The following is a 14,447-nucleotide window of genomic DNA, read 5'->3' as shown; positions in this document are numbered from 1 at the left end:
TTGCTTTTCTTTTACGAATCTTTAGACATTGCCAAAAAAAACGTCTTTATTTAGTATTTATATTGTAATAATTAGTCTGAAAATGAATCTGTACTCTCTTTATGCAAACCAGACTACAGCTGCAAACAGCTACCTGCTACCACTGGGACTATACTGAAAAATATTTCTTTTTTGGGAAAAAAGGTTTGTTGAATTTGATTGTTGCAAATTGTCACCCACTTATACAAAGCACCTGTTCATGAAACTAAATTTTGTAGAGAACAGCTGACAGCCTTTTGACGAGTTGTTGATCTTTTAAGGAATTAACCCATTTAGACTCGGGGTGCCCTCTGCTCATGAGTACTGCATTACCCATATGTTTCATCTAGTTTTAATGAGTTAAATATCTCCAAATCCAAAAGGTCAACACTGCTGTTACTGTATGTATGTTGAACCAACTGCAGCTGTAAGTTCAACACACCCTGAAAATCTGAAGTTACAGCTGCTCCAGTGCAGCCCTTGTTCACTCATTCACACCTTCCTCAGAGATGGGAACTCAATGATGGGTGAAGTAAATTGAGATTGTAAGCACTTGTTAATCATTGCCACCCTCAGCTGTTATTTTGTTATCTGTAAAGTGAAGTTCAAACTGAGCATCATGGGTAAGAAAGGGGATTTAAGTGACTTTGAACGTGACATGGTTGTTAGTAGAACTGGTCAGGCTGGTTCAGAAACTGCTGATCTGCTGGGATTGTCATGCACAACCATCTCTAGGGTTTATAGAGAATGGCCTGAAAAAGCAAAAACATGCAGTGAGCAGCAGTTGTCTGGACCAAAATATCTTGTTGATGTCAGAGGTCAGAGGAAAATGGGCACACTGGTTGGAAATGATAGAAAGGCAACTTTTCTCAAACAACCTCTGGCTCCAACCAAGGTATGCTGAATACCAGGTCTGAACACACAACATGTCCAATCTTGAAGGGGGAGAAGACCTCATCAAGCACTATTCTGTCGGCTAAAAACAGGAAACTGAGGCAATAATTCACCCCGACTTAACAGAATTAGACAATAGAAGATTGAAGAAACATTGCCTTGCCTGATGAGTCTCCATTTCAGCTGCAACATTCGGATGGTAGGGTCAGAATTTGGTGGAAACAGCATGAAAACATTAATCTATCCTGTCTTGTTTCAATAATTCAGGTTGATTGGTGTCAGGGTGTGGAGGATATTTTCTTGGTACCAACCGATCATCATGTAAACACCACAGCTTACCTGAGTTTTGTTGCTGACCATGTCAATCACTTTATGATGACAGTGTACCATCTCCTGATGCATACTTCCAGCAGGACAATGCACCATGTCACAAAGCTCAAATCATCTCAGACAGGTTTCTTTAACATGACAGTGAGTTCACTGTACTCTAATGGCCTCCACAGTCAGATCTCAAACCAACAGAGCACCTTGGGGATGTGGTGGAACGCGAGATTCTCATCATGGATGTCCTGCTTGCGAATCTGCATTAACTGTGTAATGCTATCATTTCAAAATAGAGAAAAATCTCAGATGAATGTTTCCAACATCTTGTTAAATCCAGCCATCCATCTATTATCTATACCGCTTAGTCTAATTCAGGGTTGCGGGGGATCTGGAACTTATCCCAGCAATCAGCAGGCGAGAGGCAGGGTACACCCTGAACAGGTCGCCAGTCTTGTTAAATCCAAACCATAAGAAATTAAGTTAGTTCTGAAGGCAAAACGGGGTCCAACCAGGTACTAGCGAGGTGTACCTGAGAAGTGGGTATACATTATGACTATCAGCCTCCTATGGACAAACAATATCTGGAGCATCCTTGGAGTTAGCAGATCCTTTAGACCCTGATGTTCTTTGAGTGATTTCTTAAAACTTAAGTAAGCCAACAACATGACAGCAACATCTGAATTAAATTAATTTAAATTAGTAAAATATTCTGTTTGTACAAAAATGCCTTGTTCACCAAACCTTTAAGAGTTTCACATATACATTTTCTTTCCTTTTTTCTTTTGAGTGGTTTTACTCTTTGTAAATGTCTGCCTTGGCATTTTACTTGATTCTTGCCAGTTCTGCTGTGTGGTTAAACTCAGAAATCGTCAGATTTCAGGACACCACATTTAAATGTTGGTTTACCATAAACACTGCTGTTGTCTGCAAACTGTGAAAAGAAAACCAAATGGAAAAAGTAAAAAGATAACCTTTAGTACTTCTTTTTGTGTGTGTGTGTGTGTGTGTGTCTTCTTTTCTCAGTGTACTCCTGTGCTCTTCTCAGAGATATCCTTCTACAAGGCCGACTCTACATTTCCAGAAACTGGTTGTGTTTCTATGCCAACCTCTTTGGCAAGGACATCAAGGTACGAGTGACTGACAGACAGCTTAATAAACTCAAACTGACTAAGAAACTCGATCCGAGTGACTTCCAGCCACAGTCTGACAAGCTGATTGGCCAGCTTGACAAATTATTTCACTGAAAGTCAGTCAGGATTATGGATTGATTTGAAGTTTTCCAGCTTTAATTCTTTGCCATGTAAAGTTTCTTCTGGGAAATTGACTGACTCGACATTTAGACTTAACCAGCTTCTCTTTGATGTTGTGCATTGTACCTTTTCCCGCATTTCCTTGAAACCAATCCCCTCTGCAAAGATCTTAGTGACAATAAGCTGCTTATTCCAAGTGCATTCCTCACATTCTGACTCAAATAAGAAATGTTTCATGTTCCCTCTTGACTTTCTTCACAAGCTTTTTTCCAGCTGTGTTACCTATGACACCTCATGATGGTGTTTTTAACTCTCCAGTTTTTGTTTTTAGGTATTTCAAAGCAACATCTCCTTATAAATGTTATTTCTTCCTCTATTCATGCTGCTCAGGTTGCTATCCCTGTTGTTTCTGTGAGGCTTGTGAAGAAGCACAAAACAGCCGGACTCGTACCCAACGGCTTGGCGATCACCACAGACACTGGCCAGAAGGTACAAACCTCTATCAAAGTCACTTTAAATTGAAATACTCTTTCTGATTAGGACAGTATGGCTGTATTTTCCAGAGTAGCAGTGGTGGAAAAAATAACACCATGCTAGATGGAAACAGAGCAGACTCCCAGCTGGAAGGTTAAGTGAGTGAAGGTTTTTCCACCATTACAGCAATATTCAAGAGAGCCTCAAATCTCTGTCTCACCAACCTCTCATCTAGCTATCAAAGACTATTTTTACTTCTCAGCTTCCCTTCTGGCCTTAACGGCCTACAAATAATGATAGCCAATAAGCAATATTAACTGTGGCAACTTTGGGGTAATTCATCCTCAGCTACCAATTAGTGTGCTGCACAAAAAAAAATAAAAAAAAAACATCCCACAAATGCATTAACGTCTCTGCTGCCCAGAGGGCTAGGAAGGTTTTAATAAGCTATTCCTTAAAATTCATTTGTTTCAATGCAGCACGCTCTCTCCATGGTGAAGAGGGAAATTAAGTAATTTAAACATGGTTTACTAAACAGAGGAAATAATACAAGAAAACTCAAAACTCAAATGAGTCATTTAAAGCTGCAATTCAGCTCTCATTTGGCTCGATGGAAAGGTGTTAAAAACAAAACAATTTCAGTATTTTGGCTATTCCCAGCTGAAATTTGTAATCAGGCATCAGCTGTGATGTATTTAACATACTACAAACATGTAGGTAATATTTCCAGCTGAAATGTTTTTTTGTGAGTTTCTTTGTAGTCCTGCTTGCAGATATGAACTTCTTTTATTAGCAGGTCTGAATTGTAAAATTGCTAGCTTTAAACAGAACCCTTTTTCTTTTTGAAACACACATTTGAACCCTACACAGACGGTTTCCACAGCACACAAAAACATTAAGAAAGCCCTAAAGTTAAGAAATTGTACATTTTTAAGAGACACCTCTAGTGCGACCTACTGTACTTAATCATACAGATATGCTTTAATTATAGAAATCCTTAGTTATTTCCTTCTGTAAAAGAAAGTGCAGTCTGGTTGACCACAAATTTAGCTTCTAAATTTGCTTTTAATAAATTGAAAAAGTGACAGTTGTCACCTTCAGTCATGTGGTTTCTTCTTTTTTAGCTTGTCAATGTCATTATCAAGCAGCGTAATGTGGATGTTCAATATTTCATTTCTGCAATTTGGAATATTCAGTATCCTAAAAAAGGGACACTTTTAAAGCTGGTATAAGTGTGCACTGTAAATTATCAACATGCTCATCTGAGAAATGGATTCAGGCTACACACAGAAACTGTGCCTCAGGAAATCACCTCAAAGCAGTTCAGAGCTAGCATGCTACAAGAGAGGAATGCAAAGGAAACACTTCACAATTGGTTGGAGGAAAATGTGTAATTGCAGTCTTTTAGTGAAGAAGCGTGTTTTGACAGACATCGACATACTCTGAGGCTGCTGAAGAAATCAAGACCTGGAATTATTTACCTTTCCTGGGAGTGTCTTCTCTACATTAATTGTTAATCTTAGCATGATTTACAGCTAGCGTAGCTAATATTACCATATGGTTTCATCATAGTTCCCACAGACTGGAGACACATCAAAATTAGAAACTAGTAAGGCGATGTGGGTCTCTGCCGCTTCTTGTGTTTTATATTCTAAGCTAATCCCTCTCTCATTTCACATTTCTTCATTGTAAACAAATGAAAACTAAATGGCCATAATGCAGGTAATATTATAAATCATAATTCTATTTCATAAAAACACTGCATTTTATAATGTAGCTTGAGTGAGAAAGTGTCTTTATTTGTGTGGAATTGAAAAGCATTTATATCACATTTATATCTCTTGTTCTTCATTCTACAAATATCAAAACTGGTCTAACACGTAAGTAATGTCAGGCTAAGTAAGGGAGTTTAGTTTCTGCTGCACAAGCTCCAAAGTTGCATGTTTGTGTGTCTGTTTATAAAACCAGTAAAGCGTGAGTATATAGACCTGCTTATGCAGCCAAATTCCCAGTAAAGCTTTTCTTGTTCACATATTTTTCAGTTTCTTTTATCAGATGAAAAACATCAGTTTATTTGGATCTGTAGCCTGTTAGAACTACATGTTAACTAGCTTAAAGGGTTTTCAGACTTGTCCTCCACTCTGATAAAATCAGCGTTTTTTTTAACGACAGGTTGTTATTCAAATAAGTCAAAGACAACATCTGTGTGGTGAATTCAGCTGTACTGTATAAACTTTGATCTCACGCACCAAAACTTAGAAGCAGCAGAAAGTTTCCATTTTTTATTTTTTTAACATTTTTTTTTTATTTACCACCTCCTTTACCACAGCATCAGACATAACTTCAATCAGTAATCTGATTACTCTCAGGTGTATTTATACTGAGATAAGGGCCGTGCTCCAGTTAAGTGGCCCGGTGGAACTCTAACTCTAGCTTGACTCATTTGTGGAGGCAACCATGGTCCATGTTTTCTTTGTGGTTCTTATTCAGACTTGAACAGTTGTACTTCTTTATTTGTGCTGTGGTTACCATGGCACTAGCAGTAAGAGGACAACCCTCTATCACAGTGTTTCTCAGTCCTGGTTAACACACCTGAATTAAATGAATGGCTTGTTAACAGGCTGCAAAGAACTTGATGAGGAAGTTCATTAATCTGAATCAGGTGTGTTGGAGTTGGAACTCGGCTAAGACGAGCAGGGCGGTGGGTCCTGAGGATCTGGATTGAGAAACACTCAACAAGGACTTATATTAACATGTTAAAAAAAGAAGCAAAAGAGGACTTTTCAAAAAAATTAGCTAAATAAAAAATGCTTAATTTTGTAGGGTTTTAAGTTTGCTGTTTGCGTTGGTAACAAAAAAGAGACTAGTTGTCATTTTCTGCTCCATTGCCAACACGAACTTAACTGATGAGATAAAATAAAACTTTTGATGAACTGACATGGAAAAAAACAACAAATAAACCCCACTAGATAATACATACATGTCCACCTTTTGAGAGGCGATGGCATCCGTCCAGGTCAACATATCAGTTTAAGCTGTTCCTGATTTCATTCATAATTTTGTGTAAGAATATAAACTGAAATAAAAAAAATAAATTAGACAAAAATCCTCTTCTTTGTCCCAGTTTAAAGCCTTTGAATCCTTGAAGTGATTTTCATCCAATTCTTCACTCTTGCCTAGTAATGTTCATGTTCTTCTTTCTGCATTCAGATATTCACAGTATTCTGTCCTTGAATCAGGTAAAGGCATACTAATGGGAGCAAAGCAGCACTGTTACTGAACTGAGGAAGAAGCAAATGATCTTGACTTATTTAAAAGCTGATACCTGAGATTAAAACGTTGCCTCTGTCATGTTTGCAAAGGTAGCTTAAGATATAAAAGCGAAGATCTTCTGCTTGTTTATCATGTCTAATCTTAGCTGAGTACATATAGAGTTACTTATATAATATACATTTGTTCTAGATGTTTTTCAGAGTAGTCATAATTAAAGCTAAAATTATAACAGGTTTGTCCTATTTCTGTCTTTTTCCTTTCTCTCCTCAGTATGTATTTGTATCTCTGCTATCAAGGGACAGTGTATATGACGTCCTCCGCAGGATCTGCACACACCTGCAGGTCAGCAAACACATATATCATGCGTAGCATTAATTTGGTGTATTCACTGTGTAGCATGCATGGTAATTAAAGAAGCGATTGCCTTTTTCGCTCCAGGTCAATGGCAAGAGTCTGAGCTTGAAGCAGTTCATGGAGGAGCCGACTTTATCTCTGGTCAGTGAGAACACGTCTTTAACAGAGCAAAACCCTTTCATTAACCACTATAAAGTCTTAAAATTGTTATGATCAAAGTGAGTGGAAATTCAACGTGTGAAACACGTAGCAGAAGGTTGACTTCAAACCACAGGGCTGACTTTACCTCCTTACACAGACAGGATCAATCGATCACTCTGTTGCAGCTGCAGCCTTGCAGTGAATTATTCCCCGACTCGGCAAGATGCTATCAAAGAGCTCTCTGAAGTCACCTTGTGTCTACTTGTGCTACAGGCAGCTCTGCGACAAAACAGACTCTGTATTAAGGAATAATTGGGTTTTGTTATCATGCTTGTCCTTGATCACGCTCAAGTCTAGAATGATATTTATAGAAAGAAAGGCGCTACTGAATTATGAAGAAGGTTTTGTTGAGTTTTTATTCTATCACCCGCATTTAACCTGTTTTAAACCTCAACTTAAAGCTTAACTGACTTGAAGCTTTGTTAATTGATGGCACTAAATTGGCTAGTGCTTAGTAATCCATTATAAACCATTATTAATACAAATCTGGGGAAAAAATTCTCAATGAACGTTCAGAATGACATTTAGCTTTATTAAAAGGCATTTACAACAGCAGTCTTGAGTCCTTATTACAGAATGGAAAAGCCTTTGACTTATACAAATGGATTATTAACATTTATGTCTGCATTATAACAATGATGAATGGAAAATCCTTCTCTTGACAACCCCAAAATTTAATTTATTAATGGATCATATTTTTAAACAAAGCCTTATTGAAGTAAGAATAACAACACTATAGTTTTAGCTTAAAACTGCCAGTCTGCAAACTCCTCTATTTGATACACCCTCTTTCCAACACAGTCTCTTCTTTCTCTTGTGCTACAGGACGAGTTCCCAACCCCGGATGAGTTCCCAGTGGTTGATGAATTCCCATCAGTGTTAAAATGGAGGAGGAAACCCTCAGTGGTATCTGTGTCCTCCTCCCTTCCTGACCTCCTGGGGAACTCCACAGCCGGCCTGGGAGCAGCAGACGCATCCTTCAAGTCAGAGAAGCCACTGGAAGGTGATAAAATGATGATAATATTGTGTCACTGTGTGCATACAAGGTCACTTATAGTCCATTAAAAGTGTGAGGTTTTATAATTGCACCGGGTCTGAGTTTAACCACATTTCTAGTCAGATATAACAACAAAAATCTTATATTATGCCTTAAAAATTTTATCATTTGAGAAAATAGTTTGAATCATATGAGTATTTTGTTAGTACTTTGTTTTTACCTCTGTGGATTTCAGCATCAGGAGACAGTGCACAGTGTTTTCATCCAAATCACAATAATACTGTACAACAAAAACAAAGCACAGTTGAGTTGCCTGGTTGTATGTCTGAGTTCTTTCATTGCAGGTTAAATTTTGTGCAACAGAGTGATAGAATTAGAAAGCTGCTTTTTGACATTTCTCTTATGCAACTATACTTTAAGCTCCAAATGGAGATTAAATCATGTGGTCTTTTGTATTAAAAAGCTTCGGGTTGATGCAGATTAAGTTGGGATTATAACTTAACAAAGTCATTTAAGGACAGTTATACCGCCGTGTGCTTTGTATTATTCCACATATAACCCACATCAGTGCTGCTCCCCAAGACATGATGGATAGCACACACAGGGACTCAAAGTTGGGGTGCAATGTAAGCTGTTATACTCATTTACGGGGAAATATTAAATCAACTTAGACAGCATGTTTTAATAATGGAGGTGTCGTATGCTTGTCTTTTTATGTTATATGAACTATTTGTGATAATTTAATTTTTAGGTAAAAATGCAGATAATAAAATTAGCTGCATGGAAATGTGTTGGAGATTTCATATTAACAGCTAAATATGACACTTTAGATATAACATTTAGGATCATCTATGGGCACGACTGCAATATGATATAACTATAGCTGTGCTTGGACCGTTCCTTCCTTCACAAGCTCACTCAGTGCATAGTGTTTCCTATATATAGCCCTAACCAGAGGACAGGGGCAGACAGCAGCTGATGCATTTCAGGTAATAATTGAATGTAGCAATGCCTCATAATAAAACACTGGATATTTACCCAAAATATGGGGTGATGGATAGCATAAAGTTTCTGTCTTTAGTTGAGAATAAGTTGTAGCTAAGATTTTTCTCCACAACACTGACAGAAAACTTTATGGCAAATATTTATGTGCAGCTGTGGCTGTAACTGTATGATAATCTTCAATATATGAGTAAGAAATAAATGTTACCCTTGAAAAAATAATTAAACGTCTAAAAACAAGAAACATGATAGCCTCTTTGTTGTAGCTGGCATGCTAATATTTCAAAAACACTACATTATAACATGTTCATGTCCCCTGTTTGAGTATTTAGCTAATACTTTCCTTAAATCCTGCATCTTAAAAAAGAGACTTTTTTATTAGTCTCTTTAGATGTTGGTTTAGATGTTGGAGGAGTATAATGTAGCCCTATGAAGCTGCAAATGTAAGCTATTAGCCTAGCTAGTATTAGCATGTTTATCAGCTCCACAGCAGCTGGCTCCAGGCCTCAGTATTAATTGATGTAGTGTACAACTTCTGTACTCTACTTTTGGTGCATCACAAATTCATTTTCTAGTGGGCTATAAGACAGATAAGTAGATTAAAATAACATTTTGAACAGCACTACAAACTGGTTGACGCTACATTGTGGAGTTTTTAGTCATCGAGTGAACAATTTGAATAGGCCCTCGGTTTTTATTAGTCAAAATAGTGTGAAAAAGAAGCAGTAATTATTTTTCTATAGCATGCTCCCCTTCTTTTAGTTCAGAAAGTGTCTACAGAATAAAAACAGACCACAAAACTTTGAGCCTGTTATATTTTCCGCTGTAGTTTTTAGAACATACTTGAAGGAAGATGAATCCAGTGATATTCGATTGGTTGCTACCTGTAAAACCTCTTTTGCAAAACTGTTAGACCAACCAAAGGCACCAGCCTAGCTGTGTAAAGAGTAACCATCATGAATAAAAAGATCAGCTTCTTTCAATTAATTTTCATGATATTTTTATTCTTTAAGACAGAGGCAAAGTTCAGTCTTCGTAAAGTAGAACTGTGGCTTTTGTAGTCTGCAGCTGTGATTACCAATAATCTAGAATGAATATGTATTTAAAGTGTAACTACACACTCTACTTTTCTGTGAGGTTTTTAAAATGTTCTCGTGGCGTAGATATGGCTCTATGTCACAAAAAACATAACCTGGTTTTACCCTGTAGAGGGCGTTATGAGCCATTTTACCCACAAAATCCAAATTTTAAATAAATAAAAAAAATGACTAATTTCATCAACAGTATACAGAGTTTATCACAATTAAGTAATACTGTGTTTACAGCTGAAACAAAAACATTTTTGGGTGCACTACCCTTTAATAGCATCCTCTGGTAGTTGATATGTGCATCCAGTAAACAGGTTAAATATTCTGTTGAAGATTTTGTGTTTGATTTCAAATGTATTCAGATTTATACAAACAGGTGTGCCAGCAGCAATATTAACAGTGGAATATGTAGCACTAGCAGCCTTAATGGTTTTGTGTTATTGTGTGTGTATTTCAGAGCGAAGTCTTCAGACAGACAGAGGTCTTTTATCAGAGCCAGTGGCAGAACTGGGCCAGATGGAGTACCAGCTGCTCAAGTTCTTCACCCTGCTGTGAGTATACAAAGGGACACACAGACACTGACAACACCACCTTCACCGCCTCCAACAGCTGACTCACAACTCCACACACACACTGCGAGCATTAACATGGGGATATAAATAGCAGGTGATTCAGTCAGATTTAACACAGGGGATCAGAGCTGTTAAAACCTTTTTTAATTTGTTTTTTCCACTGAGAAGTTTCTGTGCAAGACACTTCGTTAATAGTATTAATCACAATACATCAGTTTATGTCACATTAAGCAGTGTGCACTCCTTTTCCCTAACAACGGTCTATCTTTGCTTGCTATGTTGATCTGTCCTTCACCTAGCAAAAATGAAGACGCACTGCTCTGTCCTTGAGGGATCAATGACCCTGTTTGGTTGACAGATGTTTGTCATATTTCTGACCACTAACTCCCTGTCCGGAAAAGATAGACACATCTCTGGTATAAAACAGACTATTTTCTATTGTGATTACAATAAAAAATGTAAATCAGAATCAGAAATTCTGTACTAAGAAGCAAGCATCTGTTGAGGTGGAAGTTAAAAAATAAACGTGATGCTACATTTATGATTGTAAAGCTTATTTTGGATTAACAGTATTAACAGGAATTGGCTATTTGTATTGAATTGAAATTATTTATTTTTAAATTAGATCATTTTTAAAAATGCAGCTTTATTATAGTTTAACTTTAAAATGCTCCATCATTACTAGTTTCCGTGGCTCCTCAGACAGGTTGAATCTGTTGTTTTCTGCTCTGTGAATGTTGACAGAAAGTCAACTGACGCCTCCCAGTGTTCACGAAATAACATTACACCAAAGACTTTCCTCCCACTTCACCAAAGTATCCTAGAGTCTGACATCACCAAATCCTGAAACTTAATAGTTTGTGATGTAAACTAACATGTGCTTGTCCTCCTTTTTCATCAGCATCATTCTCCTCATTCTGTCATCGTGTTACTTGGCTTTTCGTGTGTGCAGTCTGGAGCAGCAGCTGTCGTTCCTCAGTAACCCAAACCTGCCCCTAAGAGAGAGGTAACACCATCAGCCACAATTTCTTTACAAAAAATGCCCAGAGTGGAGATTTTGATGGCCCTAATAAATAAATAAACTAAATTTTGACATACTTATCTAAAATGTAATGTGTATAATACCATATTACGCTATAGTATGGTGTATTTTATTGTATTTCTATATATGAGACTATGCTGATTACTATCTTACACCACTAACCAGTCGGTTCCCTTCTTGTCCAGGTAACCCCTGCTCTCCACTTTGACTCATCAGACTTTGTTGTTTACTCTCCTCACTCTTGGAGTTGATGATGCCCTCCTGTGCAGATCCAGGACCAGCTTAGAGCCCAGAACAGATTAACAACCCCCCGACACCAGCTTCAATAAAAAAAAAAAAAAAAAAAAAAAAAGGATAAATGTGACCCCAGGCATCTAATGAACTGTCCTACAGTGGAATTAGTTCCTATTCAGTGATCACTTCCAGACTATGCAAAAAAAACTGTATATTTATTTCTTAATATATAAAGTAGATTTTACTTTAGATTATGATTGTCATCTAAGGTCTTTTTCCACCTTAAAATGTGATGCTTCAGCAACCCTGAAACAGATCATATTAGAGTTGAATCTGCTGTTTGTAGCACCAATAAAGTTGTGATGGATGATGAAGAAAAGTATCCAAGGATGGAAACTGGTAATTCAACCAATCTAGTACTTGAAAAGACTGAAAGTTAAGATATTTCAGGTTTGTTGCAGTTGTTACAGGAAGGACTAATCTGTTTGTATCTAACATATTTTGACTGATATGTGGACTGAACCTGATGTATTTTTAGTAAGGTTAAAACTAGCCAAGCTGATGCACTTTTTTAATATAGGTCCACATTATTTCACATGTTTGTAACATATTAGATCTATTTTTTTTTTTTTTTTTTGCTTTATTTAAGGTACTTAAGTGAAGGTATTTATGGAGGAAAATATGTTTAATGTGACAAATTGGAGAGATAAACACCTCATGAGATTGTTGGCTGTAATGTGAATGAAGTAATGAGAAGACATACATCATTTTAATTTTTCATTACATCACTAATTCTTGTGCAAAAGGAGGAGTGTGTGAGTGTGTGTGTTTTTATATATTTCAAGTTAAGACTTCAAATGGCACATTGAGGCTCAGTGTTTCTGAACATGTTTTCTGTGTCTTGCAGACGTGGGTCACATGTAGTCCTAGTCTACTTTGCTGCATCCAAATTAATTAAATTGACAACAAATATAAGTCAGTTTGTAGCTTTTCTTTTACTGTTTTTACTACCCGGCACTTACCACTACATGCATGTCTGTGAAAAGGAAGCACAGCTAATTTTATTAACTCCTATAACGCTGTGAAAATCATAAAACTGGAGGAAAATGTTGGCAGAAGCACTCAGCGCTTAATAAATTACATATGTGTTGGCTGAGCACCAGTGGCATCTGGTTTCCTTCCTGTGACTCTGTTTAAATTTCATACCTTGTCATTGTTTTAAAGGGCTGACATTTTCTACAATGTTTAATTATCAGAGGCTGATAATTGACAAGGTTAAAGTGGAGCAAAGTTATATTTAAAATGTGAAAACAAAGTTTATGTAGCGTTTTCCTTGGAACTCACACAACCCTTAAACTGATAATTGAGGGAACCTGGGTTCAAGCTTTTAAAGGTGTCATCGCCTGGTCTTTTCATGTATCCACTATCCTCTAAGTGTCTTGAAATATTTTTTGAAAACTTATTTAAAAAACAAAATAACAAAAAACAAAACAGAGCTGACCCTTTGCTCATACCCATAGACTGTACCACAACTTTGTCTCGCGAGAGTTCATGAAAGCTTTTGACTATTTTAATTAGATGCGCGCTGGAGAACAAGCGAACCTGACCGAGCAGCAGCTTACGGAATTCAGCCATTTATGTTTGAACCAGACTCCTAGCCTGAGAGTGAAAAAACCTAGATGTTGGAAGAAGCACGTTTACCAGAAAATGTTTACAAAAATTTACGTGGCAGAGCACTTCACCACACTTATAAAAAAAGAAAATATGGGGCTCATTTGGACATTGCAGGGAGTTAAACTTTTATGCTCGTCCCTTAGCATTAGCGTTAGCATTAGCATTAGCTGTGTCAACAACAAAGCATGACTTTATATCATATCATTCCACGCCTAAAGCATGACTTTATATCATATCATTCCACGCCTAAAGCATGACTTTATATCATATCATTCCACGCCTAAAGCATGACTTTAGGCAAGAGGGGCTGGCTTATTCAAATAGCCTCCTGTGATGACGAAATCCCAGGAGCAAATTAAAATCACGCCTTTGCGAGGGTTTACCCTTTATGGGCGGTTCTGCTGTGAGCAAAGGGCCCAGACGAAAAACTTGACCGTCTTCAAAAGAAAGACTTTAAGGGATCTGCTCCAGTGTTAAACTCCTCTGCGTAAGCTGATTCCTGTCTGGCACCGTTCTGGTTATCTTGATCTGTCTCTGAAGTCCCTCATTACATTAACACAATAAGAATGAGGAAAACTGTCCTGTTTCAAACATAAAGAATTTTCTGTATCAGCCCTGTTGCCTAACAAATTCATTCTGAGCTCAGTTATTTACTATTGGCTTTTAAAAGAAAGCTAAAATAATACTCTCAATCTGCTTCTTGAAACTTTTCTTTGGTACTGTATCAAAATACTGTATTAGCAGCAAGTATTAGCAGTGGGTCATCACTTTTTGAAATCTACAAAAATTCTATTAAGTGACTAAGAAGATCAAAGAATTTTACGTTTTTAGTCTGTATGCACGCATTTGTACTGGAGGACTTATGAGCAGATTAATGGGTTTAAAGCATTTTAGCCTTTTTAAAGGTTGAATAATTAGGATTTTTTTTCCTTAAAAGTGATTTAAAATGTTCTCATTTGCTGTGAGGGATAAAAGGAAGCTTCCCTATAAAAAATTTGTCTCCTACAGCAATAATGTCTTTGTCAAGTTTTTCTCCAAAATAAAGTTCCG

General features: G+C 37.1%; 1 protein-coding gene across 2 annotated transcripts in view; it reads left to right on the top strand.

Moving 5' to 3' along the window:
* Positions 1 to 12,879, top strand: part of gramd2aa (GRAM domain containing 2Aa) — a 34,121-nt gene extending 21,242 nt beyond the window's left edge. For both annotated transcript variants that reach the window (XM_041979908.1, XM_041979914.1), the window contains exons 5-12: positions 2,260 to 2,363; positions 2,877 to 2,975; positions 6,504 to 6,575; positions 6,672 to 6,728; positions 7,614 to 7,791; positions 10,333 to 10,426; positions 11,349 to 11,453; positions 11,675 to 12,879. In XM_041979908.1, the coding sequence (XP_041835842.1) occupies positions 2,260 to 2,363; positions 2,877 to 2,975; positions 6,504 to 6,575; positions 6,672 to 6,728; positions 7,614 to 7,791; positions 10,333 to 10,426; positions 11,349 to 11,453; positions 11,675 to 11,678 (713 nt within the window). In that variant the 3' untranslated portion in view covers positions 11,679 to 12,879. The remainder of the gene's footprint in view (positions 1 to 2,259; positions 2,364 to 2,876; positions 2,976 to 6,503; positions 6,576 to 6,671; positions 6,729 to 7,613; positions 7,792 to 10,332; positions 10,427 to 11,348; positions 11,454 to 11,674) is intronic.
* The last annotated feature ends 1,568 nt before the right edge of the window (positions 12,880 to 14,447 follow it).

The sequence above is a fragment of the Melanotaenia boesemani genome, chromosome 1 (assembly GCF_017639745.1).
Source record: "Melanotaenia boesemani isolate fMelBoe1 chromosome 1, fMelBoe1.pri, whole genome shotgun sequence".
Lineage (NCBI taxonomy): Eukaryota > Metazoa > Chordata > Actinopteri > Atheriniformes > Melanotaeniidae > Melanotaenia > Melanotaenia boesemani.
Note: the sequence above shows the minus strand (reverse complement) of the source record. Positions and strands in the feature narration are given on the sequence as shown.